At 37.3% G+C, this 27,255-nt stretch overlaps 3 protein-coding genes across 5 annotated transcripts in view; 2 read left to right on the top strand and 1 right to left on the bottom strand.

Annotated features, from left to right (window-relative positions):
- The window catches only part of LOC120767038 (regulator of G-protein signaling loco), a 54,190-nt gene extending 38,735 nt beyond the window's left edge, over positions 1-15,455 (top strand). For both annotated transcript variants that reach the window (XM_040092883.1, XM_040092884.1), the window contains 4 exons: positions 11,762-12,676; positions 12,747-13,742; positions 13,808-14,084; positions 14,149-15,455. In XM_040092883.1, coding sequence (XP_039948817.1) covers positions 11,762-12,676; positions 12,747-13,742; positions 13,808-14,084; positions 14,149-14,942 — 2,982 coding nt within the window. In that variant the 3' untranslated portion in view covers positions 14,943-15,455. The remainder of the gene's footprint in view (positions 1-11,761; positions 12,677-12,746; positions 13,743-13,807; positions 14,085-14,148) is intronic.
- Positions 15,456-15,784: 329 nt separating this feature from the next.
- Positions 15,785-17,172, bottom strand: LOC120767039 (probable 39S ribosomal protein L45, mitochondrial). Its single transcript, XM_040092886.1, has 2 exons — positions 17,008-17,172; positions 15,785-16,914 (listed from the first exon to the last, which is right to left on the bottom strand). The coding sequence occupies exons 1-2, from the start codon at positions 17,050-17,052 to the stop codon at positions 15,880-15,882; spliced, it is 1,080 nt and encodes a 359-aa protein (XP_039948820.1). The 5' UTR covers positions 17,053-17,172; the 3' UTR covers positions 15,785-15,879.
- Positions 17,173-17,470: 298 nt separating this feature from the next.
- LOC120768610 lies at positions 17,471-26,470 on the top strand. 2 transcript variants are annotated; one of them, XM_040095381.1, is made up of 10 exons: positions 17,471-17,631; positions 18,104-19,243; positions 19,520-20,584; positions 20,689-21,710; positions 21,809-21,961; positions 22,021-22,412; positions 22,478-22,691; positions 22,758-22,970; positions 23,341-23,811; positions 23,868-26,470. In XM_040095381.1, the coding sequence occupies exons 1-10, from the start codon at positions 17,607-17,609 to the stop codon at positions 23,994-23,996; spliced, it is 4,824 nt and encodes a 1,607-aa protein (XP_039951315.1). In that variant the 5' UTR covers positions 17,471-17,606; the 3' UTR covers positions 23,997-26,470. The 2 variants fall into 2 exon arrangements, with proteins under 2 accessions (XP_039951315.1, XP_039951319.1); XM_040095385.1 differs by having other exon boundaries at positions 17,957-19,243.
- Positions 26,471-27,255: the final 785 nt, after the last annotated feature.

The raw sequence follows: 27,255 nt of genomic DNA, 5'->3' as shown, positions 1-27,255 counted from the left end.
AGCAGCCACTGTTGGATTGTCATCTTGGCAAAAAGCCGGCATATCGGTTAGCAAAACCACACAAGAAAGGTGTTAAAGCATAGCATAAAATACTTTGGCTTTGCAAACACACAAACCTACTATCTGCATAAATATGTAGATATGTAAAAAGACAGAAATGCCGCTTCACTTCACTACCGGTGCACATATTTTCCCAGCAATGTCGCATTTCCTTATTTCTCAGACATTTTTTATCCACCGAATAGCCACACACACATATATATATACACATTTCTTAAGCGCTTTGTTTCTGTTGGGCTTACTTGTTGCATATTGTCTAGCTTTTTAATACATTTTCAATTAATTATTGTTGCCATTGTTTTTGTATTTATACAAAAACAACTTACCCACATTCACATATATGCACATACATACATGCAATTACATTTCTTTGTTTTATAACACTCGTGCATTTGCATGGGCTTCTTAGCAAACTCTGCTTTGTGGCGTCGAATTACCGCCGAACGCTGAGAACTGAAACCTTACAAACAACAAGTGTTCGATAGCAAAATGTTGTTGTGCAGAAATGTGCAGCGTACGCATTATGAAATATCAAAAATGTTACAAAATCACACTTGATTCTGGATTGAAAGGAATAAAAAAGGGCCTTTTTCTGAAATTGAATTTTTTTTTTCAAATTTGAGTTTTTAGCCCTTTTGGTTAGTCATATCCAGATAGTTCATGGTAATTTCAACAAATTTTTTTCGGTCTCAAATCTCAGTGACTTGTGAATATGTCTGTATTCTGGTCATTAAAAAAGCAGATAAGCGATTTTTTCGGTCACAACCTTGCTTTAGGTATTTAGTTACATGTATATACATACATAAATAATATTTGTTACCGATTAGAAAGTGTTAAGGCGTCAATCATTAATTCAGTGTTAATAGTGAGTGAAACCGAAAATGTCGAACGCAAGAGTTCCGCTTGGATGCAAAGTTTGACTGTCTGCTCAAATATAGGACCACCCTAACATGTACCCACAATCTTAAGAAAAACTTGTCGACCATATAATTGTAAATACACATATATGTACATATGTCCATGTGTATTGCTGTTAAAAAAACTATCAAATGTGAAACACTCGCAATGTCACGAGCACGACGAGATCGAGCAGCGCTTCCACTATAAAAATGCTTCTCTTTACTTCAAGGTTTATATTAATTTTTTTTGGCACTTATTTGCATTGGCGGCAATGCCTTATCCTTCAGTTTACATTATTTTAAAATATAATTAGAAAATAAGGAAAGTAAAAGTTACAAAAACAGAAACTTCAAATTTAATGGGGAATATTTATTATCATTCGAAACATTCTTTGGCAATTACGTCTCAGATGGTCCATTCCCAGAGTTCAATTTTCAATGACTCCTTCGAGCATTTGGGCTGGTAACTGACAAATGACACACATGATGTTTTGCTCCAAGGTCTGAATCGAAGCGGGATTGTCCGCATAGCCTTTAGACTATACGTACACCCACAGGTAAAAGTCTAACGGTGTGATATCACACGATCTTGGTGGCCAATCGACCGACCACGTGAAATTATCTGCTCACGGAAGTGTTCTCTCAATAAATCCATTAACTTATGCGATGTGTGGAAAGTGGCGCCGCCTTGTTGAAACCAAATGTCGCCGAGATCATGAGCTTTAATATCAGACATCAAATAGTCGGTTATCATGGCGCTGTAACGGTCGCCTTTTACGGTTACGTTCCTACCGGCATCATTTTTGATGTCTCTTGGGAAGGTCGAGCGGTTTCAGTTCTTGCATAGGCTGTTAATTTAAGCTTTTAATTTAAGATCTCAACGTAAAATGCGCCAAGTCGTTCCATACGTCAGTCCGAGTTACTACGAACGGCGCCGAATCGACTCTCCACAGTCTTCGTGTCCACTCTCAGCTACGGCTGCTATATTTTCTTCATTGCGTGCTGGACGTGGTCTACTCGGTCGAATATTATCCAATAATGAATGCTGGGTCTCAAGCGGGTGATGGGCTGTTCGGAGTATAAAAATGCGAATAATTCAAAAAATAACAAAGCTAATGCTAGTAATAATGAGTTTAACCTCAATACAGTCCATTGTCCACTCAGGCGTATCCGGCGTACGTACACACACACATACAAACATACGCGCAGATTTATACACGGCAGCGGATGAGAAGGGACCAGAGAGTGGCAAATGCGGCATTATTTTGCAATCACGACGCACAGTTACTTGGTTAGCCATGCTAGTATGATAACGCTCTTAATAGCCTACCGGATTGGGTTAGCAACTGAGCGACAGCAGCCATACGCATAACTGTCCGGATGAAATCTAAACAGCGGCACCGTTGGACACCAGCGACAAACGAGCACAATCAGTTCTATGTCGGATAGATTTACCCGTGCATATACATACATACATATAGGACGCACACGCGTCAGAAGTCATTTTGTGTATGTATGTATGTATGTATATGTAGTTATGTGCAGCTGTAGAAATATAGCAAACATATATGCATTTATTATAATTGACTTTTATTGGCACAGTGAAACACTTTTCAATTATTGAATAAAACTAATAAACCTTGGGGTCGCTGACCACTCTCACTCAAACATAATATTATTTATGCAGTTATGGCTGTGTTTCTTGTTTTATTAGTAAAATTAGTCGAAAATATCTAACCTCAAAAAAAAAAATTATTTTTCTATAATATTAAGTTTTAGCACCACCTCGTGCGTTCCTTCTTCATACTTCGCCACCAAGCTTACTATTTAACAAAATTTTTTTAAAGTTACTTAATTTAGCTAACATTCGTGCTTTCCTGTTTAATTATTCGGCATTAATTTCATCTCTTTATTTATTTATTTTTTTTTGCGCTATGTTTTATGTGCTGACTTTTTGTCTTCCGGTTAAACAAGTCAGAGCCATTCATATGAAAAACATCACGCACTAAAAGTGTATATGCCTGTATGTATGAACATAAGTACGCATAAATATTCGCATGCGTTCGCGTTGCCCTTTGACTTTGCTCATCGCTGACTTTTGTCATATTTTTATTTTCTCTTTGCCCGGCTGAAATCATTCAACTTCAAAATTGCGGGAAGTGCTGTCTCAAATAAAATAGAAAATGAATTTACTAGCGTTACAACCAGTTTGCATGCGTCTACAGTCGCGAGCGTAATTTACTATATGCTCGAGCTTAAAATAATAATTAAAAATAATTTTGTTTTGAATAGTAGATTGTGCGAAAGCAAATTAGTAAACGCTATACATATGTATATCGTCATCTTAAATGGAAAACAAAATATCTTCAAAAAACAAAAATAAAACTCGCTGTCAGATATAATAACCAATATATAACCATTTTATAACCAAAACTCAAATTTTATTTTAATATGAATATATCCATCTTGATTGGAAAGTCACTTGAACTATCGACTTTTCAAATAGAGTTCGACTAAAGTAATAACTTGTAACCTATTTCCGCTGCAAGGAAGCTCGATTTTGACGCAAGCTTATCAAACGGTAGTTCAGTCTAGGCGAACCACCTCTATTTTAAGACAGCCAACAAACTTACAGCAAAATTCACAAGCAATATGCTAGAAAACCGCTCGCACGAATATTTATTTATTTCAAAGAGGTGTCAATGTGAAAAACCTACAAATACCGAATATAAAAATATTTTTTTTTAGAATAAAAATCGAAGACTATAATTAAAAGTTAGCATAGAAAAAGTCAATATTAGACAAAATTTTTCCGCTCTGAAAATTAAATCAAAATAATAGTAGATTTCAAGAATAAGAGTTCTGCGTGGTGGGTTCTGCGACATCTTTTTTTTCAAAAAGTTGTAATCGAAAAAAAAATCCTTCGTCCACGTCTTTAAAATTGTATCTAAAAGACCTGTGTAAAATTTCATGAAGATCGTTTGAGGTCGTTTCAAAAAATGGGACACAAGTGGACAAGTCCTCAAGGCTGTATCTCCGAAACTATTACTCAGATCAACTTAAAAATTTAGGACAATATTCTAGAGGTGTTGTAGAATTTAATAAGAGAATAAAAAATTCAATTTTTTTAAACTCATAAATCCATGTAACTCCTTAAAAAAATATTTTCAAATTTTTTCCATAAAATAAAACGTTAACTTAGGTTGCTCCAAAGCTATAAGTTTCTCTACGCATTGTGCTCCGTTGCCATGGATAATAACCCATGCTAAATTTTATGAAGATAGTTCGTCAATGAAAAAAATGTCTAAAGAAGCTCCATCGTTCAGTTTGTATGGCAGATACATACATATGTATGTATATGCTACTATAGTGAACCGATCTGGACAATTTCTTTAGAGATTGCATCAACGCGTTAGGCAGTGATTCCAGCCTTCTCCTTGGATGAAACCTAAAAAAATTCTCTACTAAAAAATATTGTCCGCACAATGAGTCTACACATTAGAGTTAGTTCAGAGTTTTTTCTATAAAATCGCGCAAGCGAGTAATCTTATACGAATCATTGTGAACGACTTTGCTTAAGAAACTATCGGTATAAAAGCTATTTCGAACCACCGAAATGCTGGCGATTTTAATGAAAAATCAAATTTTTTGACCTGTCCAAGTTCGACTTCTGATCAGATCAAAAAACTGGTAGGTCGTTGTATGAAGAAATATACACAGAACATAAAGGAAAATGTATAGTGATCAAATCAAAATACATATATCGATTTTAGTATGTTAGTTTTAAAGTTAGAAACGATCAAAATATATTTTTTTTTAATCTCACAGTAAGCAAAAAAAGTTTTGCTAAAAAAACACTGTTTTTTTATCTAAGGAAACCCTAAGTGGTTACATGATCTTTTTTCAGAAATTTTTTTCTCATATAAATATTGTTACAAACATACACTATTAATAAATAAATTCTGAAATTTTGGGAAAAAAAGATTTTTAACTCGGTCATTATAACGCCATTTCCGGTGACCCCCTCGGAAAAAGATGACCCCGCCTTGACAGGATAACTCCTTACAGAATCATATAAAGTGAAAAATATGCGTTTTAGTTAAAACCTTAATTTAGAACTTGGACGAAGGAAAAGAAACTGAAAATTGCATTTTTGCCAGAATTTTTTACAAAAAATAAAAATTACTGTGAAAATTTCGCGAGAATTTTTTTTCAAATATTTGTAAAAAAAAAAAAATATTCGAAAAAAAATCAATTTTAAGAATTTCATCTCTAAGACCTGTGCAAAATTTCATAAAGATCGGTGAAGTATATTCTCGAAAAATTTTGACAACCGACTTCAAAAACACAGTTTCGAGAAAAACGCGTTTAAAGACGGCGCTCTTAGCCTAGCTAGCCTCGAGCGCGCAAGTTCTCGTGGCTTTATCTCCGAAACTATTACTCGGATCAACTTCAAAATTTAGAACAATTTTCTAGAGGTGTTGTAGAATTTAATAAGACAATAAAAAAAATAGATTTTTTGAAACTCATAAAGACATGTCATCCCTCAAATAATTTGCTGCTTGAATTTAAGTTATTTGTGACGAAATTGCAGGTTTCCGACACTCCCAGCAATTAGCCAGCGTGTACAGTACGTAGACACGAGCTTTGCATTTGCATTTATGCCCATTATTCGCTGTATGCTTGTTGTTGTTGTGTCCGCTAGCATGGTTTGACAATTGTGCGTTTGCTTCAGAGCCGCACCAGCTACAACTACTTGCTTGTATAATGTTGATGACAACAAATTGTGCGTTGTCAAAGCGACGAACAATTGTTGCAATTACCACAGCGATTTGGTTTATTGTTTTGTTGTATGAATTATTCTTGTTTTTGTAATGTTCTCGCTTCATTTTCTCATTGCATGTGACTTGGCTCCACTTTGCCGCATTTTTACACACATTTTCAAACGCCCCTATTAGCTAGTGCACGCTCACACGCACATACATATTGTATGTACATATGTAGTTGACGCTCCCAAATTTAAATTATTCTGAATATATACCCATATTTATGTATGGGTATGTTCTACTCCACAATAATCCAACCGAATTGCTTATTTCTAAGCAACATGCACTCAAATGGCTGAGCGTTTTCAATTAAGCGCGACTTTCATACACTTTTCATGTACTCAAAATGTCACAGTGCTAGCTGCTAGCTCTTCACTGCGCTATGCCGCCCACTCTGCCGACCCAGCGCCAATGCGCCAGCAAGCAACAATCATCATGATCATCATCAGCCATATTGTGGTGTTGTCGCTGTTGTTACTGCAATTGCACACATACACGCATATACATATACACGAACGCACACAGATACTGATATTTTAGCACATAAATATTGTATGACCTCAATTGTGTTCACTTTCCTTCGGCGCGCACTTGACGCTCAACTCATTGCGCTCGCTCGCAAAAGCCGTCGTAGTCGTTCAGCCGTGCCAAACAAACAATTTTACTAAACTAAATGTGTATATATGTGTACTGACAGCGATCGCTCCCAATGCTGCATTAAGCTCGCGTATTAGTCAGTCTGCTAGTTTGTCGGTCGGTCGTGCGATAGTGCCGCAGCGGAGAGCGAGTTGGAGTGCGTGCCAGCGAACAGCGGCTTAAGTGCGCTAAAGTCGTGGATTTCAGCGAGTTTGGCTTGTAGCTTTTCAACCACTTTGTCTTCAAACATGCAAAAGTTAAATATTGAAGATACAGTACAAATATTTTAAAATCGTTTATTTGTCAATTAATTGACTAGCGCACCGCCCTTTGGTGAGTCGGTCGTGTGTCAAGCGGAAACTTCAGCGTAAATTCCCAAATAAGTATATACTTACACTTCCATACATACAGACAATCAATTGCTGGATATTGTTGCTCGAAATCGTTACTTTGAGAAGTGTGAAGAAGAAGTTTACTCGTTTCTAACTCCAGAGATTACAGTGTACTTGCTCTCGATATTACTACCAGTACTGGTATACCCATAAAGTATAATAAAAACTTCCAGAAATAATTGTCAGCAAAGTACTTCATTCTCAAAAGTATTGAGATGAAATGATCTCTAATAATTCGGTTTCGTTTCATTTCACAAATGCCAAATAAATAAAAACAAAAGCCGGAAGTATTGTATTTACGAGGCCAAGGTTAAATATATTTCAGTTTTGTTATATAGAAAGTTAAGTGTCTGAGTCACGTAGATGCGGCTACGTATTTAGTCGTCCAAGAGAATTGAACGATCGCTACAGCAAGAAAATTATCAGTTTTTGGTCTATTTAATACCCCCCTCTGCAATATATAAAAGACTCCCTCTAAATTACATTAAGATACTTCCACATATTGACCAATAAATAAGAGTTGATCCATTTCGAGGTTCGCTAATTTTTTTTTTTTAAGAAAAAACACAAAAACTTCAAATTTAATGTGGAATGCTTAATATCATTCGAAAGAACATTCTTTGGCATTTATTTTTTGAAAATTAACTCTTTTAAATATTGGCCGCGGCTACGCCTCAGATGGTCCATCCGTTGAGTCCAATTTTCGATTACACGTTCGAGCATTTCGACTGGCGAATGATTGCTCCAAGGCTTGTCCGCAGAGACTTTAGACTTTACATGTCCCCACAGGAAAAAATCTAACGGTGTGATATCACACGATCTTGGAGGCCGACAGGCTCAAACGTCTTATTGAAACCAAATGTCTCCGAGATCATGATGCCGTTCTCATCGGCATCATTTTTGAAGAAATGTGGACCGATGTTTCCACCGGCCCACAATACACATCAAACCGTTGTTCTTTTTAGATGAAATGGCAGCTCTTGAATCTCTTCAGGTTGCTTTTCGTCCCAAATGTGGCAATTTTGCTTGTTTACAGACCCGTTGAGCCACAAATGGGCCTCAGGGCTGAACACAATTTGGCTCGAAAACGTCAGATCTTCTTGGAACTGTCGCTTGGAAAGGTGATTACCTTCAGTTTTTGCAGAAGCTGTATTGCGTACGCTTTCAATTTAAGATCTCGACGTAAAATGCACCAAATCGTGTCATATGTCAGTCCGAGTTGCTGCGAACGGCGCCGAGTGGACTCTCCACGGGCTTTGTGTACACTCTCAGCTGGGGCTGCTATATTTTCTTCACTGCGTTATATAATATTAATATATTATTATCCAATAATGAATGCTGGGTCTCAAGATGGGTGATGGTGTTGCGAATAGTACGCTCAGTAGGCCGCTTATCTTGGCCATAAGTTGAGCGAAGCACGTGAAACACATTCTTTGCAGAACGTGAATTTTCGTAATAAAGTTGAACGATTTGAAAACGTTATTCAGACATAATGAAATGCCAAACAATACTGAATAAAAATAACATGACAGCTGGACACGACTCACGCGTACTCTGTCAAAAGCGGCTATTGAAAAAAAGTACCTCTACTTGGATCACCTGTTATATATAATAATATTCCATTCCGGTCACGACCGGTTGTCATTTATTACTTGACATTGACCAAGAACTGTCAACTCGACCAAATTCTGGCGCTACAACAACAACGAACAACGAGATTTTTTGGGTAATTTTTTACACTTTGGGTTACATTATGGGCGTTTTAGTAAAGATCCATATCCTTTTTGAAAATATAATTAAATATATAATTAGCCGAAGATCACCCGAGAAAGTGTAGCTTCTTAACGGTGAAAGAATTTTTCAAATCTATGTCCTCTTTATAATATTAATATAGATTAGTTTCACGACCACCTAATATGGCTGCTAACCGCAAATAAAGAAAGCTACAAAAAATATATACCACCCTAATGTTTGCTCTAAAATTTTGGTAGAATTCGGCAGTGTTATCACAAACACGTACGAGCCATCTTTACGTGCCGAAATTACATAACTTAGCAAAAATTTGGAAAGTAATCGTGAAAATTCGTGCTTGAGTTTGATATGTGAATGTCAGTCAGAACCTATTTCCTTTAAATCACTCTTTACAGAGCATCAACATCTACACTATGGTACAAATATAACAGTGTTGTTCGTGAGTAGACTGTCGAAATTGTTGTTTGAATTGGAAAAGTTCGTCCAAAACCAGTCGGATGCCAGCAGAGCTAATGATATACTAATTAGTCAGACGATTATTACTGTGCTGTGTTTTGGTTCCGGCTACTATAAATAGGTGTGAATAAGAATAACATCATTGAAACAAGAAAACAACTTAATTACGGCTGTATATAGTGTAATACCCTTCACAGGCGCATTTCTTATATCAACTGTATGTCTGGTACACTAAATCTGAAAACGTAACCGGACGCGAAATTCCGGATCAAAATATAAAAAAATCAAAGGACTTCGATATACAAATTGAATCAAAGAAAATTAATATATACTCATCGAGAGCCCTTGAACGCGGTTATGTGGTTTACCAATTTCGATTTTTTTCCGAAAAGTTTCTTACATTTGCCGAAAAAGTTTCATAAAAAAATGATAAGACATCATAAACTCTTTATTTTAATACTATTCATGCTTATCTCAATCTCATTCTGCAACATCAACAAACGTCTAGTGACAATTCGGTGTAACGGAGCCTTCTTTTATTTAAAATTTCTATACAAACCAATTAGGAATTTATGTGAGACTCTTTTTTTGTTATTTTTAATTGCTTTCAATTATGTCTTCACGCGATGCGCATAACCACATGAAATGGAAATTAGAAATTGTTGTTATCTACATGCATACATACTTCAGTATGTAACTACAGACATGCAAACGTGGATGATTTTATGAAAAAATCTGCCATTAATCCTCACAGTGAAAAGCTGGTGAATTTTCAGCAGTGAATTACAATTATTGATAATAATGCGAGTGCGCAGGAGAACGAGGTGTGATGTAGTCGATTCATCTGTTTCTTTTGAAATTACATATTTATAGATATATGTATATACCATATAAAATTGTAACAAAAAAGCTCCCGGAATTTGTAATTAAATTCACCGGTTAAATGATGTTTCAAAAAAATGTATTTTGCTAAGTTGGTAGGACTATTCTTAATTACTATGCCAAATATGAGCGCGATCTGTCAACCAGTTTGTTTACAAGAGTTGCTTAAGTCGGTACACATTAGTTGTGCGTTGCAATTTTTATAATGCATAAAAATATCGAACACAGAATTTTTCTAAAATTTTTTATTTCATGATTTTTTTTTTTGGAGGGGCAGAGGGTCAATAAGGAGTTGTATTTGTCCGAATTGTGGCGTTTGCGTGAGAACATCTGGCGAAAACGAGCAAAATTGTGGAAGAACAATCCATGGATTTTACACGATGATAATTCACTGTCGCATCGAGCCACTATTGTGAGCGAATTTAAAGCCAAGAACGCAATGAATACCGTCGATCAACCACCGTATTCACCAAATTTGGCTGCGTGTGATTTTTTCTTGTTCCCTCTGGTGGGGATTACTTTAAAGGCGACAAACTAAATATTGAAGAATAATTCAAATTTTGGGTTTTATTTACAATATCCGGGTACTTTTTTGTGATAATGTATATAAATATGTGTGTATATACTATAAGCGCATCAATTTTGCTTAATCATAAGATATTTGGACCGTAAAAGCAATAAAACAGCACTTGTTGCATGGTCTGCTTTGCCGAATATTGCATGCAACGCTCGTGTTATTAGCCCAGCTACTCCATATAAATGCATATGTACAAACTTTGGCACTAACTCCACTATTTTACAACGATAGTTTTGATTTTAATATTAACAATTTGTTGTTGTTATGGTTTGACTTCATGTACTTAGATTTGGAAAACCATTTGTGCTTTCGTTGATCGTTGCTTGACAGATGAGTCGCAGCTTAAAAAACTTTCAAAATTTTTGTACGAAATACAGTGCTGCGCAAAAAATGTGCAAGTGGAATTGAAATTTATATTCAATGTTAGTGACATATTTTTTGAACTACAAATTTTGCAAAAAAGGTATTTTAAGTATGTAAGTTATCTAAATATTAGGTAGTCGAAAAAGTATTTTCGTATTTTTAATCAAACTTCAACTTATTTTTTTTATATTAATAAATAAATAAACAAAAATGTACCATTTTGGTTGACCACTCTTTGAAAGAATTTCGGATTTTGAAATTTAAAATGTAGTTCAAGCGCCTGCTTAAATAAAAGATATACGCATGTTCACTGCGTTACAGTTATTTCGCAACGCACTGTAGTAGTGTATATGTATGTAATTATTATGACCATATTTGCGCAAACACTTGACAGCTCAAACTAATTTACTGTTTTCATATTTTTATTTTCATTTATTTTTTGTCGCTGCACCTTTATTTGTGCGCGATATCACTCAATTTGCTCTGGCCCCAACTATTTTTCTATAGTTGTCTGCGATTACCACATATTTTCACCACACTCTTCTCTTCTGTTGTTGTGTTGTTATTTTGTCATCTTTACAATAGAAAAACATGTCCAACAAAGTTCAAGAGTTTATCTGGTTTTCTTGCCGACAGCAGAGCATGGGATCTTTGAAAAACACGATTGTATTACGCACGATTTGTAAATTTTATGATCATGAAGATGACATACCAAAAAATATACCGATTTATTTTGATTATAGTTGAAATAAATTCTCTTAAAGAACTTCCTGTAGTATGAACCAAAATATGAACTTTACCGATCTTCGCCGACTTTTATATATGTACATACATTTCCATATATATTTACACATCTACATATACTCAAATATTACCATTCGAATAATGATAACTGATTTACCCTTTGTATGTTTGTAGAATTCCAATCTCCCCGCTAATGCCTCACCATTCCGTCGGGCCTGGGGTCAATCGTCCTTTCGCACGCCACGCACCGACAAACGCGCCCTCCAACAGTTGCAATTGCAACAGCAATCCGGCCAGCATCAGCATCTCAGTCCACTAGTGCGACGCTCCTCATCGATGACCGCATCCGACAATGACGTCTATATCAAGTCCATGCATCACAACGACTGCCATGATGAGCTCAAGCAGACGCATAGCCAGCATCAGATAGCGACGTCGGCGGCAGCCTTAGTTGCCACACGAAATGCGAATGCAGTGGCAGCCGCCACGCTTGCAACAACAAACACCACTAGCAATAGTGGCAACAGCAAGGTTAGCAGTTGCATAAACCAGCTAAAGATACCACAGCTGAAGACCACGTTGGCACCAGCTGCAGATAACGGTGTTGGTGGTGTGACTGCTTGGGGTACAGCTTTTGAACGGCTGCTTGAAGACCCTGCTGGCATGCACACCTTCGCCGAGTTTTTGAAGAAGGAATTTTCCGCCGAGAATATATACTTTTGGACTGCTTGCGAGCGTTATCGTGCTCTGGAAAGTAGCGATGGGCGCACTACACAAGCAATGGCCATATTCTCAAAACATCTGGCTAATGGCGCTTTGGAGCCAGTGAATGTAGACTCACAGGCGCGCAACCTCACACAAGAGAAATTAGAGAGCGCGGAGCCGGATATTTTTGCACCCGCACAGAAGCAAATCTTTAATCTAATGAAATTTGACAGCTATCAGCGTTTCATACGTTCCGATATGTATAAGAGTTGCGTAGAGGCGGAGGAGAAGCGTCAACCGTTGCCGTATAAAGCGGAAGATTTGGATGAATTGCTTAGAACGCCGGCGCATCAGCCAGTCACAGTGAGCAGCATCGTATCGAAGGTGAACGCATTTAGAGCTTCATTGCCGCAAAAAATATATTAAATTCTGTTTATTTATTTATTATTTACAGCTCAAGAAATCGGCCAGCAATGCCGAGGATCGTTGCCGTAAGAGCTTACTACCATGGCACCGTAAAACGAGCAGCAGCAAAGCGCCACGTGACCACGCCGACGCGCCAGCTGAGTGCAAAGCTACAACCAATAAGCTGGTGCCACTCTCCAGTCATTCTTTGAAATTGGCACCAGTACAGAACTCGCAACACGACATACACAGCTCCCGCTCTTCGCTCTCCTCGTTCGATGGCTTGCCAGGTGCATCGATATTACCCGGTACCTGTCGCGTTATCTTGAGTGATGCCTCCACGACTATGGTGCAGGCACGCGCCAACGAAACGGTTGGCCAACTGGTCGAGCGTTTGTTGGAGAAACGTGGTCTAAGCTATCAATATTACGATGTAGTGGCGAAAGGTACTACCAAATCGATTGATTTGCAAACTTCATCACAAACACTCGTGGGCAAGGATGTGCTAATTGAGCAGCGCGTCGCCTTCAAAATGGATTTGCCCGATCGCAAAGTAATCTCTGTGAAGAGTAAGCCCAAGAAACAATTACAAGAGGTAGTGTGTCCCATACTGCATAAATACAACTATGATATAGATGCAGTACAGGTGGTGATGCGCGAAACTCAGGAGCCAGTTGATCTGTCGCTAACTGTGACACACGCGGACGGTCAGCGTTTGCAAGCGGTGTGGTTGAAGCCACCACCACTACTACATGGCAATGACTATCAAAATGGTAATGGTTGCGCGGCCAAAATAGCAAAGGCTTCAACATCGACAAAAAGTGTGTCCTTTCCGACCGCGTTGAAGCAAACAAACGGCGGAGCCTTGCGCTCGACTAGTAGCAGTAGCATACCAGTATCGCATTCCACACAAAGTGCCTTGGATGAGATCACCAACAAAGTATTTACCGAACTAATGCAAGTGAAGGTAGAAGCAGCCAGTGCGGAAAAAACACAGCCACTGACGACGCATAATGACAAAGTTAACGAACACGCTTCGCTTAAGGTGAGTTAGAAAATTTAACCCGAAGTAAAAAGCTCATAATAATATATTCTTTTTTTTTTGTTTAGTCTGACGACTGCGCTTCGGAGACTTCATCAATTTTCGAACGCATACGTCGTCGTGACAACAATATTCAAAGCCTCAAACTGAAGCTGAAGAAGCGCTCCACAAGCAGTCAGCATTCGGAGGAAACCAACCAAAGCAGCCACACAACAGCTAGTAATGGTCAGTTGGCTGCTCCTACGGCAGTGAGCGCTGCATTGTTGGACATAAAGAAGCCAATCATAGCTAAATTAAAAGCGGGTGTGAAACTACAAATGCCCGAGCGAGTAGCTGAAAATCAAGGTGAGTAAAAATCTAAAGTGAAGCGAAATTAGTTTTGTAACTACTATTTCTATACACTTTTTAGATGAACTACTCGAAGGTTTGAAGCGCGCACAACTCGCACGCTTAGAAGATCAACGTGGAACTGAAATTAATTTTGAGCTGCCCGATTTTTTAAAGAATAAGGAGAATCTCAACGCCTCGAAGTTGCGTAAGGCGCGCGCTAATCTCAGCCCCATAAACAAACCACCCGCACACATGTCAGTTGCAGCCACAGAGGAACAACCCGCACAAACGGCACCACAACCAACACAGCAAGAACGTCCACAACCCGCACCACGTCTTTCCATAACAAATAAACTGAAAGCCAACGCAACAGTGTCATCTGCAAAGCAGGAACAAGACGCGTCTGCACAACTCAACGCTGTTGAGGCTCGCCAAACCCAGCCCACGACGCCGTTATCAGCGAATTCAACTACCACGCCATTAGAATCTGAATACGCTGCTGCATTAGTGGGAACTAACAGTTGCAAAGGTCCACCACCATTGCCGCCTAAGCCGAAAGTGTTGCCCATTAAGCCATCGAATTGGGGTGCTGCGACATGTATGTCCAATTCATCGACAGCTTCAACGCCCACAACACCTTCAACGAGTATACCAACATTACCCACACCATTGCCTAAGAACTATACAACAGTGGGCTTGACTAATAGCGTTACAACCATTGCGGAAGACGCTCCATTGCTGTTACATGTTGCGAGCAAACATTTTGCAGGAAATGAAATAGCTCCACGCAAGACGCATTTAAGCATCGCCGCTGAGCAGCCTACATCGGCGCGATGTGCTTACCTAGAAGAACCGAGTAGCAGCTTCGTTTGAGAAAGTGCGAAAAAAAGAGTGAGAGCGAAAGTGATGTATTATATAATGGCTTCCACACCCTATTCCATTCTCCCCTTTGGCCAATCCCTTTTTCCACGTGTTTTTTAAGTGATAATAAAATAATATATATTATAGTTTTATATAGGGTATATATGTATGTAGTTACATATTATGTATAACATGCACACTTAATGTTTATTTATTTTGCATCTCTCATTTCCACTGATATTATTTTTACAATTAATTGTAAATAATCAAATTATGATATTTTAATTTATGGAATATATACATAGAATGTGTATATATTTATTAGATTATCTACTTATGAATGTAGACGAACTTCAAAATTCAATATTTTAACAATTGTTGAAAACGGTATATAACGGTTATTTCCCAAATTCTAATTAGACATTAAATATAAGGTTAAATTCATAAACAACAATATTTTTGTAATAGTAATTAAACAATGTAGACTGCAAAATTACGAATAAAACCACAATTTGTAAAAAAAAACAAATAAACTGTTTCATTTTACAATGCTTGTTTTTTTTTTATTTAAGCCGAACGCAAATGCGCACATATACAATTATCTAAGATAATTTTGTTTCAAATTTCTTATGCAAAAGTCAGAGAACATGCAAAAAAAATATATATATTTACAGCAAAGGCTGTGTATTAAATTATAGCGCCTAAATATATGCCAGATATTTGTATACGATTGTGGTATGAACTTATTAACTGAATTTACACGCCTAAAAGTATGCAATGCAATGCGAATAAATATTGAGGATTTTGTTTGGATTGTTGACAAGTTATATTGAAATCACCAGACTTTGTAAAAATACGTTAGTACATTATTTTAGTACAGTAACCACTTTTATTGTATTTTTCGATAATCCAGCATTTTGATTCTTAAACCTGCCAACAAATAGTACAATCAAATGGACGGACTTGCCGTCGTCGATTTAACCGCTTTGTTTTCGTTTGCACCCTCTACAGCCGACACTGGTGCGGCCGATTCAATATTATCCAAATGCTCTTGATTCTGTTTTTCTGCACCTGCTTCCAATTTCTTATCACCTTCAGCAAGAAGTTCTACTGCCTCTTCGGGTTCTTCAATTACGCGATAGGTAATTGGTGCCGGTTCCTTTGCTGGCAACCAATCTGGTATGATTTTATCGTGTAAACGCCACTTGCCATATTCATTGGAAATATGCTTTTCAAAGACTACATATTCCAGTACATCCTTAGCTAATATTTCGCTACCATGCATCAAACGACCAAAGCGATCGTAAATAGCCAGCATTTGCTGTGTATGAAAACGCACCGTAACTTGTGCATATAAATTTTCTTTGCTAACGATATCAGTAACACGAGCATGCACTAGACGTGGTGGTTCCAACGATTGTAAGAAACGCCAATGAATGGTCTTATCACGTACATTATGCATCATTTCTGGATAACAACGTTCGGTTACGAATTCACGTAGCTGATGTTTATTTTTCGCTGCCATTTGATTATGCGCTGCTATATAAATATCCTGCGCTTCACTAGCGAAGTCATCAGTGCTGAATTCCTCTTCATATGAGCGTATTTTACGTACTGCCATAACACTTTTCGATTTCTTTTCGAGAAATTCAAGCTTTTGTTTGGCACCCACTGAAGAAATGAATGACTTTTTGCCATCACCCTCTGGCGGTACGTAAGCTTCAAAAATACCGCCGGTGCAACTAATATGGAATGGGCGCTCGAGCCAAGGACGAGGTGGTAGCACACCACGTTCCTTTAAACGACTACGTATTTCTTCTTGCGTCAAATCGCCAGGTTTCTCATGAAAATTAGGTAAGTCCAACTTAACAAATTTTTGTGCGCGCAGCTTTTTGAATTTCGGATTCCAGTGTTTCGTTTGCCTGTGACGCAACTGCTGAGACTGCATTTGCAATAATGCTTGCATAGCCGGAGGTTGTACAAGCTTTTATGAAGGAAACAAAATATAGGTATGTTTAAAATAGGGTTATGACACAATGTTTTTTGAAAAGATAAAAAAATAAGTGCACTTGTTTACCTGCAACATTTTAATACCACAACGTGCTGAGGCTGCGAGCTCCATTATATAGTTATTTCAACGTTGGTATAATTAATTCAAAACCCCTTTTATTCAAGAAAATTAACTGCACAACACCAATTATATGCTTTACGTCCAATTCCAATTCTCATTCGACTTTTGGGCAAGATATCAGACGTCAAAATCAGCTGTGGGTTAGTGTTGTATATTTTGAAATTGTTGTACTTGTAACGTACATGAGTAGTTCGTTCTCACTATTGTATAGATTTTAATATATTAAGAAATTGGTAAAATGTCTACCTTTCTTTACTAAAATACTTAAATAAAATTGAAATTTAACAAGACGCTTATAAAACAAATTTCAAGTTCAGCACATATGTATATCTACGGTGAATAATTGAAATTTGCAAGATGAAGCATCGGTGATTATTGATTTGCGTATTCACAATTTTCAGTTCAAGTACGCAGCAATAAAATTTGTGTTGCTCCAGAAAAATGTAAAATATTGTAAATTGGTATAAATAAATTAATAAAAACTCTTGTGAAAAGATAGAGAAACACCCACTCTTATTTGTCGAGATAAAATTCATCACGGAAACATGGATTTCCCACAGCAATTGGAAGGTAAAGAACAAAGGCTGCAACTTTCTAAGTGAATATCGACTTGAATGAAATGAAAAAGTGGGTGGGCTAGAGGCAGCGGGTGGGTCCAAGCACACAATAGCAATAGTAATTCTTGTTGGTTCCTGTAATGGAGTACGTAAATCTTATATTGAAAAGAATGGGTATACAATCCCAAATAATAGATCCTTTGTTATTGTTTGTGTGTGTTACTCGCTGCCGGTGTGGTGCAAGTTGATATTGATTTTTGCGAAAAGTGCAACTGTAACCAAAATAAATCACTTTTTTAATTTGTAATGATGCTATTTATGTTTTTCTTTTATTTAAGATCATGTTACAATAATTGGCTCGAATTGGATATATTTTCAAAACTCTCAAAAAAAAAATTCATCCTATTAAACCCGCAAATAAAGTGGATATACATACACAAGTGTATACATTTTTCCTGTACATTATTCTTTTAAACTGCATATAGAAATTTTAGTGGAGCGACCACCGTCCTCTTTTGATGTTGTAATGGAATCGCCGTTGTGTGCTGTCGGTGATCTTGATCGAAAGGGGCAAGCAAGTAAATCTGTCAGCAAGTACGACAATTCTTCGACGCTTGACAAAATGAATTCGAGCATGAATAGCACCTTGGATGACACAACGCCAAGTGATTCCGGAGTGCAGTTGCTGGATTCTGAATCAAGCGAATTCATGGTTGAATCAATTACCTCACAAACTGGTTTCGAATTTGAAGAAATCAAATCAGGCAATGTACTAGAACATAGCGCTAATCGTGAACAAGTTGCTGTGGTTGCAGCTCCGATGCAAACAGTTAAGGAACGTCATTTCGTTAGCGCAGTATTTGAGGAAATTGTAGCCGGCTTTGATACAAACTTCAATGTTACAACAACCGACACAACGAACGATTCAGAAGCGAATGTTCCCATTGAAGATGCAATGACTACAAGCACCTGTTCCACCTTTGATACTACTGAAAATATTGTATATCGGCGTAAAGCGCGCAAGACATCCATTACACCTAAAGCGCCCAAAAAACGAGTATCCTTTCATGAAGACATACTCAAAAATACTCGCACCGACAATATACATATTGAACATGGCTTCATTACATATAAGTCTGGCCGCAAAGCGCTACAACATATAGGAGTATCAGGACGTTACTCTTGGTGTTCGGAAGGAGATGCGGGAGCTGCAGGTGGCGCAGCTGCACAGTCAGAACTGTGTGCACATGCGCATGAAGATGAAGCGGATCAAAATAGATGCGAGCAAAGACGTCGATGTGTGGTTTATCGTAATGCATGTTCCGATGTACTAGACTATGGCAACTCGGATGTTTATGATATGGAGGAGCAAAAAGCATTACAATATGATAATTCTGGTGTTTTTGAATATATGCCAAAAGTACGTGACGGTGCTGCTGATGGTGCTGGTGTAGGTAATGGTGCTGAGGGTCAACAGGTGTTGTATCGGTGCTCTTGTTCTAGCTCAAATTCCAGTTTGGACTCGGACGAAAATGATAAAAACTCAAATAGACAACAATATGGGCAAGCGAAGAGCAGTTCATGCGACTGTATTGGCATGAGTAACGCGAACAATAATATAATTGGTGAGTCATTAATTTGATTAAGAATATTTGCTTTACTCGTAGTGTTGAGCGGAAATTACATAAATGTATTATATAACAGACGCACATGGTAAAAGCCAATTGGAGAAAAATTTATGTTTCATGTTAAATCTAAAAGTAAAAATAAAACTTTCCCATAAATATTTTTTTCCAACGGGGAATTAAATGTTACGTGTCCGGTAAAATTGATTATTTATCTTATTTTGTAAAATATCATTGTACACAACTAATTCACTTAAAATTTTCATCCATCAACAGGTGATAACTGTTACTTCTCTGAACCGAACATTGATAACCTAAATGAAAATAATCCGAAAAAATCGGTGTGGAACAAGGAGAAAAAACCGAAATCAAGTTGCTTAAAGAAACCCAAACGGAACACAAATATCATCTACGAACAGGATCTGAGTACACGCGTCAAAAAATTTAATGTGCACGATATGAATCAATTAATCGACAACAGTAGCAAAATGATTATTGGTTCATTAAAAAGTATATTCACAATGCCGCTTCCAGAGCGCGGTGTACCCGAAGGTTCTGAAGATCTCCAGTCAGTTGTCGAATGCGTACCAGAATTGGAACAAGCCACTCCGGAGCACAAAGCAAAACCATTAGCTGAATCATTCTTTGCACCGCCTTCTCCACCACTTAAGCAAAAACCTTTTCTAAGTAAAAGCCTTGATGGCTCTAAAAAGTCGCAGGGCGTCAAAAAATTCGTACACAATGTCGACGAGCAATTGCGACGTAAGAATGACGAAGAGATATATGCACCGACACGTCAAAGTAGCGCAGAAAAATCAGCTACTACGGAGCCACCCGGTCGAGTGTTGCAGAGGCAGGAAGAAATCGATGCAGACCAACGCCCCGATCTAGAGGGTATCTACACACAAAACCAACTCGTTGATAAACCTACAGATCTTGACGCAACAAAGCAGCTGCCGGCGGCTGCTGAGCAACCGTCACAATTTCGCAACAAATTTATTGTTAATTGTGAGAGCACAGTTTTCGAGCACACAGGTGTGTCATATTGTTACGACACAAATGAAATGCTCGAGCTTGATTTGGACACAGCAAGTAACACGCCTGGAAGTATTGCGTCGAGCTTGTTACTGGAAAGCGAAACGCCCATTGCACAACCGGAGCCAGATCATTTGCGTAGTGCTTTCAGTGCTGCGCCCATAGCAAAAACATTTTCGAACTTCTTTCGCAGTTTTAATAAAGATTCAACCGCAACACCTAACGCTAAGAAATCTTCAGCTTCAGCGACTAAAAATGTTGCTAACGTTGTGGAAGATACACAGAGAGCAGGCGCTGATAATTATTGTAAGTACACATTTTTTGTTATTATAATTTAAGAACCATTTCGTACTTTTTATATAACATACTTATCACAAAAAAATCAAATTGAATCATCATGTTTTTTCCAGCACCTAAAATTCAAAACAATTCATTCAAAGAAGTCACCGAACCAAAACAACCCCCTAAACATCCATTGCCAAACACGATCTCATCGTCTACAATATCCGAGTTGACCAATTCTAGTGCATGCTCATTACCGCAGACTCAATCGAAAGCAACCACCTGTTCTTCATTCAACGTCGGCAGCGTAGGCAATAACAGCAACAATAGTTTGGCTATAGGGCAAGACTTGCGCGGCAACGTGGAAAAACAACAGCGTCACTTACCCTCGCCACTGAAGAAGCGTTCAAGTGGCGGAAATTTAGCCACACAACCACAACGCTATGGCACAAGTCTTGGTAGCGGTGGAAATGGAAATATGGCGCTTTGTCACCCCGAAGCAACATTGCTCAGTCCGGATATCTTCAATTTAGGCAGCACTCCGGTCCTGGCAAACAGCACACCTCTTGGCAGTGGTGGTGGCTACATAGGCGTACGCGGTAGTTGTGGACGCGATTCGAAAAGCACCATACTCAGCGAGGAATTTGATGATATTATAACCATAACAACGGATACGGATAAAAATGAGAGTGACATTGTCATCGTAGATTATCCAAGTGAGATGAGTGACAGGCAAATGATGAGCGACTATGCGAATCTCTTGAAGCCACCACAACCAAACAATGCGAAAACATCGTTAATTAATCGCTTCTTACGTAATGTTACACAGAAAAAGATACTCGAATCTTCGATACGCAAGAATAATTTCTTTGCCGACAAATTACGTAGTGAGCAGAAACTATTCTCTGGCAATTTATATGTACCAGGTGTAAAGCCAAAGAATTATGAACTAATTGATGATTTAAACGCGGAGATAGCGATGGAGATCGAAATGTCGGGTGCGAATTCGCCACGGCATGAATTAGCACAAATCGATAACCTACCGGGCGATGTGGCACGCTTTGAACTTGGTATAGGTGAAATATCCATTGATATATTTAATGGAAACTATTTACATATACTAAGAGATCCTGCCGAGCAACTTATGAAGGTGAGTTGGCGCTAAAACGAGTCAGTCAAACACAACAAATATTCAAATAAATAAAATAGATCACAAATAACTAATATATTTTCTTAAATAATACGCAGGTCTTCAAATTATACACCGGTTATAGTCGTGAAGGCTATATGACCCCGGTTTTGGTTTTCCTTACCGATCGCACATTGTATGTAACGGATTTGGTGCGTAATCGTTTGTGTTCGAAATTCGTGCTCGCCTATGTCGAACTGGATGTGATATTAGTAAGTTAGAAATTTGTGATAGCCAATATGACATCACTTAAACTTTATCACACTTTCAGATGGGTCCGTTTGGCAATACGGTGTTACTCAGCAATAGCGCACGCGATATGCAACAAGTATTATTGGCTGGTGGCCCATATCCCGCTGATGGTTTGGTAGCAAATTTGGAGATGTGCGCGCGTCGTAGTGGCTCTTCGTTACCAGCTGTCGGACAATTGTCGTTTGCTCATCTCGCACCACTACAAGCTTTTGTACGTGAGAATTCATCGGTTGGTGCTACAGACACTTGGATGTACTATGCGGTGGTGAATGTGCCAGCTGGCGTCCTAGGTAATGAGCAAGAGCCCTTGGGACCGCACGTTAAAGGTTTTCTTATGCATCGACGCATCAAAGAACACCAGGCGAGTAATAGCGCCAGGCATATCTGGAATCCCGGTTATTTCTTATTGAAGTAAGTTACGGCGTTGTCTCTAGTCCACCTGTTTTACTAAATGTTTTGTTCATTTGGTTTATTAGGGCTGGTGTTTTATACATGTTCAATGACTCAACACAGAAAATACCAAGCTGGGCTGTGGCACTCGCTGAATGTCAAGGTGCGCGTCGTTCACTCAAAGCTGGAAGACCACACTGTTTCGAGATTATTCTGAAGGGCCAACTATTGCAGTTGGCCGCACCGGATGAGTATGTTGCCTCGGAATGGTTGCAAGCGCTGCTGCAAACTGCGAGTGGCGTAAGTAAAATTTTTGGCTTTTAACTCGAAAGTGTTGCTCTGACACTGAACATTTTGTTTTTGTAGCTGTTCGAAATGCAGGAGAAGCATAAAACTCTTGGTTGCACGCTAGTTGTGACACAACATCATTTGATAACATTGCGTGAAGATTTTTCGGCGCCCTTAAAGCAAATAAAGCCTGATGCAGAGAATACTCAAAATGTAGCAAGTTCTGGCAAGGATTTTATAGCTCGCGTCAATGATGAATGCAGTCTAACAGCAGGCGAAACAGGCAGTCTGGTAAGGAAATTTGAGTATCACTCTCATATTCACTTATTTGCAATAATAAGTTCATTAGATGGCTTACGGAGTTACACTCAAGATCAAAATTGCCCCGGACTGATCATTTTTTTTTAAATATGGTGATCAAAATTCACACGAACATTATAAAAAGATCTTAACAATTTTGGGGGAAAAATGTGTTATCAATTCTGTTTGCACGTCCAGTTTATATGGTCCTGTCCGGGTAGTATTAGATCTTAAGTGTACCATTTTTTCTTATATAAAGTCCAAGTTGTATTTGAAATTTAATTCCAAATTTAGTTAAATATTTTAGTCATAATTAATATGACTACTTAATAAAGCTTTACATATTTTATATTTTTCACAGCTAAGCTCAGCAATGAGTACACCAACCCGTTTTGCACCAAGATCTTGCTCATCAGTGAATTCAACGCCTACCAAACTTTCCCAACTATCACAGTCTACAACCACATGCGGTGACCATACCACACATTCAACTTCTACAAATGCCACCACCACGAACGCAACATCATTAGCCACAACAACTAATTATTCACGCCAAATGCCGACAGAATGTGCTAAGCAAACGGAAACGCGTTACTCCAATATGTATAGTGTGTATGGGAAGGATTCTGGTCTAGAGATACTCACCTGTGCGGATATAAAAGAAATGACGGGCATTAAAATACCATCGCACAATGACACATGGTGGTGTGTGCTGGAGTTCTCTTGTCAGGAGGTGCGCGACAGCACCGATGATTTGGTGATCTTCTTTGCGAGCAGCTCGGAAATGCAACGTTTCCTACGACTGCTCGAGCAGTTGTGGCAGGCAAAGAATGTAAGTGGAATGAGAAAGTCTTTCAAAAACGTACAAATTATTTTCATATGTTTCAGAATGATTTATTTCCAATAACGGTGTTGGATGAGGACGATTTAATAGCTGAGCAATGTACCACGCTGTACATGGATATAAATCGTGCGTGGGAACCGCTACTCTCCGCAGCCATGGGCTATCCTTTGTGAGAAGTTTAAAACAAAACGATCATTATGAGTTTGGAGCAGACAATCTGCAATGTGGAGAAGAACAAATAGAGCAGTATTTTTTCAAATTTGCAGCTGAATGAGGTTAAAAGGTGTCAGTAAATAATAGTTAAGCATTATAAAAGCTTTCGTACTCTCAAAACTTAACTCAAACTTAATTACTATATGAACTACATATTTGCATGCATACAAAAACAAACACATAATAACACAAGTGAAACGGACAGTTATTGCAACTAATAAGTGAAGATAGTTAGGAGATGCAGTGAGTTAAGAAGTGAATAATTATGAAATTGTGATGAATTGACAAGTGAAAATTGTAAAATAATGTACGGTTATGTTTTTGAATACTCTGCTATTATTTTAAAGTGCTAACTTATGATAATTTTCGTTAATTATTGAAATATTTATCTGCACTCGTTTAACTGTTAGGAAACTAATAAAGCAGTTTGTTTAGAAAGTGCTATATACCATGAAATATGCCACTTTTCAACATTTTGAAATTTTCTCGTCAATCTGCGCAAAATGCGCATATCAAGAAAATTTTAAAATTTAAAAAAATTTAAAATTTTTTTGAGCAATGCTGAATGGATTTTTTTTAGGGCTACATTTTCTTAAATCTGCCTTAGAACTTTTTCGTGAAAGCGCAGACTTTTACGCGCCCTTTTAATTATATATATATATTTTTTTATAAACTTATGGTTCCCCTTCATCAAAAGTACTCTGTGGTAGGTACGCAAATGTGTTATCAGAGACATACATACATCTAGTGTCGTATTGTCAAAGCGAAACTTTATCATTTCATGCAACATCGCCATTAAAATTAAGTTTATGCTATAGTAAATCGTGATATATTCATTTAAGCCTACGTAAATATTTATTTTTTGTTACAATATTTACACCAAACGCGTGTTAATTTTTTTTATTAATTTATCGATAATCAATAAATGTAATTTTTATGTAAGTTGAATTGAGAAACTGTTGAATATAATATTTTTGAATTTCGAATTCTATATATAAAATATGTAATGTAGAAAAAAAATATGAATATAATTTTTTTTTGTATTTAATAAGTTAGGCATACAATTGCAGTTGATGTGTTTTCACATATTTTAATGCTTTCATATTGTGATTTTTTCCAATATATGTATATTTTAAGTGCTTCTCTTTTTCTTTTTTATTTGCTTAAGCAAACTTTTTAATTGGTATATTTTTTCACAACTGTGTGTGTGGGCGTGCTGGGGCGTATAAAATGCACTTGTAGAAAACCGCACAAAAAATATTAGCGAAATAATTAATTCTCAAATGGCAATTTTTATTGCGAACAAATATTGTAGTATAATGTATCTTTTTTTTATTTAATTCTTCGAAGGTTGCTTGCAAACTTACAAAGCATATAAGACATGCAAACATACATAAATGATACATGAATACTCGAACTCACAATATATCAATATATATTTATGTATAATACAGCAAAAGCAAAGAAGGAAAAAAGAAAGTGGGTTATTGGGAATGCAAAGTTTATGTAATAATATTATCGTACTCATGTGGCGGATATTCTTGAATTGCACGTAATTTCTCGCAGTATAATTATATATACATACGTATATATATATATATAAATATGTATACCGCATAAGTTATATAAGCTCTAAATTGAAAAACAAATCTATGCAATACATCCATGAATGGTATTATTATACAGATATACAAAATACATACTTACATATGTCTTGTCAAATGTTATAAGTTTTCATACTTCGTATATAATCGTAAAAAAAATATTCATACTATCCTACTATATGCTGAAATTTTCTTACTAATTTCCTTTTTTATTAATTATTTAACATATTTTGTCTTTAAAAGTAATTATAGTATTTAATTGACGAATTTTCCCGCTTTTCTGAGTTGTCTATTATAAATTACATGCGTACTTTTTTTCGAATTCCTAGCTTAAATTTTGCTTCAAGCAAACTGTGTTGCCTTCCGTTCAAAAATGAAATTTAAACATAAAACAAAATCACTGTTGCGTATTTCCCCACGCTCCTTCAAAAATGTATATATTTTGTAGTTTTTGGCTTCCGCAATGCACAAAATATTATTTTGGATTTTTGCATAAAATTTAGTCAAAAGCAATCATGATTTATGTTATGAAAAATTAATTTTGATTGCACCCATCCTCATATATCAACAAAAAAAATCCTTAGCTTTCTGCATATTTATTACAAAGCTGTATTCCTTTTTTGTTAATAATTTATTTACCTAATGTAGAGCTGGCGACAGCTCTGTCTAAAAATTAATTGCTTTTCAATTGCCTTTAAAGTATATGATTACAAACGATGTAGAAAATGAAAATCATTGCTGCAACTCATACTATAAAAAACAATAAGGAAATGTTGCGAAAACCAAATGTATCAAATAAAATATGGTTAATACCAAAGAGTATCAATTGATTGTGTCTTTCATTTCATATACAAAATTGCGGAAATGCATACAACCTAAGACCATACAACCAGTTCTCCAGCTCGAATTTTTTACACGAAGAGTAAAAGAAGTCGCACGAAAGGCAGTCACCTTGTCTGAAACCTCGTTTGGTATCGAACGGCTCGAAAGGTCCTTCCCGATCCTGACGAATTTTGCGCATGGTGAATATCCGGTCAGTTGTTGATTGGTCTAAAGTCACACTGATAAGGTCCAATCAGTTTGTTGTCGGTAGGCTTTAATCTTTCACACAATACGCTCGATAGAATCTTACATGTGATGTTGAGCAGGCATATCCCACGGTAGTTGGCGCAGATTGTGGGGTTTCCCTTTTTGTGGATTGGGCAGAGCACACTTAAATTCCAATCGTCCGACCATATTCTACAAAGAAACTGATGCATGCTCCTTATCAGTTCTTCGCCGCCGTATTTGAATAACTCGGTCGGTAATCCATCAGCCTCGCCGCTTTATTGTTTTTCAGACAGTTAATTCCTATTCGAACTTTTTCAATGTTCTATAGATAATAAAGTCGAATTATGTCCTTCCACACACACAAGCTAATGAACCATCAGATAACATTTGTTGTGGCAATTTCACGATTGCGATCTTTTATTTGAAACACTCTCGAAAATCGTAGAATTTTAATTTTACTATAAAATAGTTTTGGTTGAAAACTTTGCTAGCTAAAAGCTTAATTTTCAATATCTGAACCTTTTTCTCTCTGCACATGCGCGCAATCGCCTACCCTAACAACCAT

The sequence above is a fragment of the Bactrocera tryoni genome, chromosome 1 (genome assembly GCF_016617805.1).
Source record: "Bactrocera tryoni isolate S06 chromosome 1, CSIRO_BtryS06_freeze2, whole genome shotgun sequence".
Classification (NCBI taxonomy): domain Eukaryota; kingdom Metazoa; phylum Arthropoda; class Insecta; order Diptera; family Tephritidae; genus Bactrocera; species Bactrocera tryoni.
Note: the sequence above shows the minus strand (reverse complement) of the source record. Positions and strands in the feature narration are given on the sequence as shown.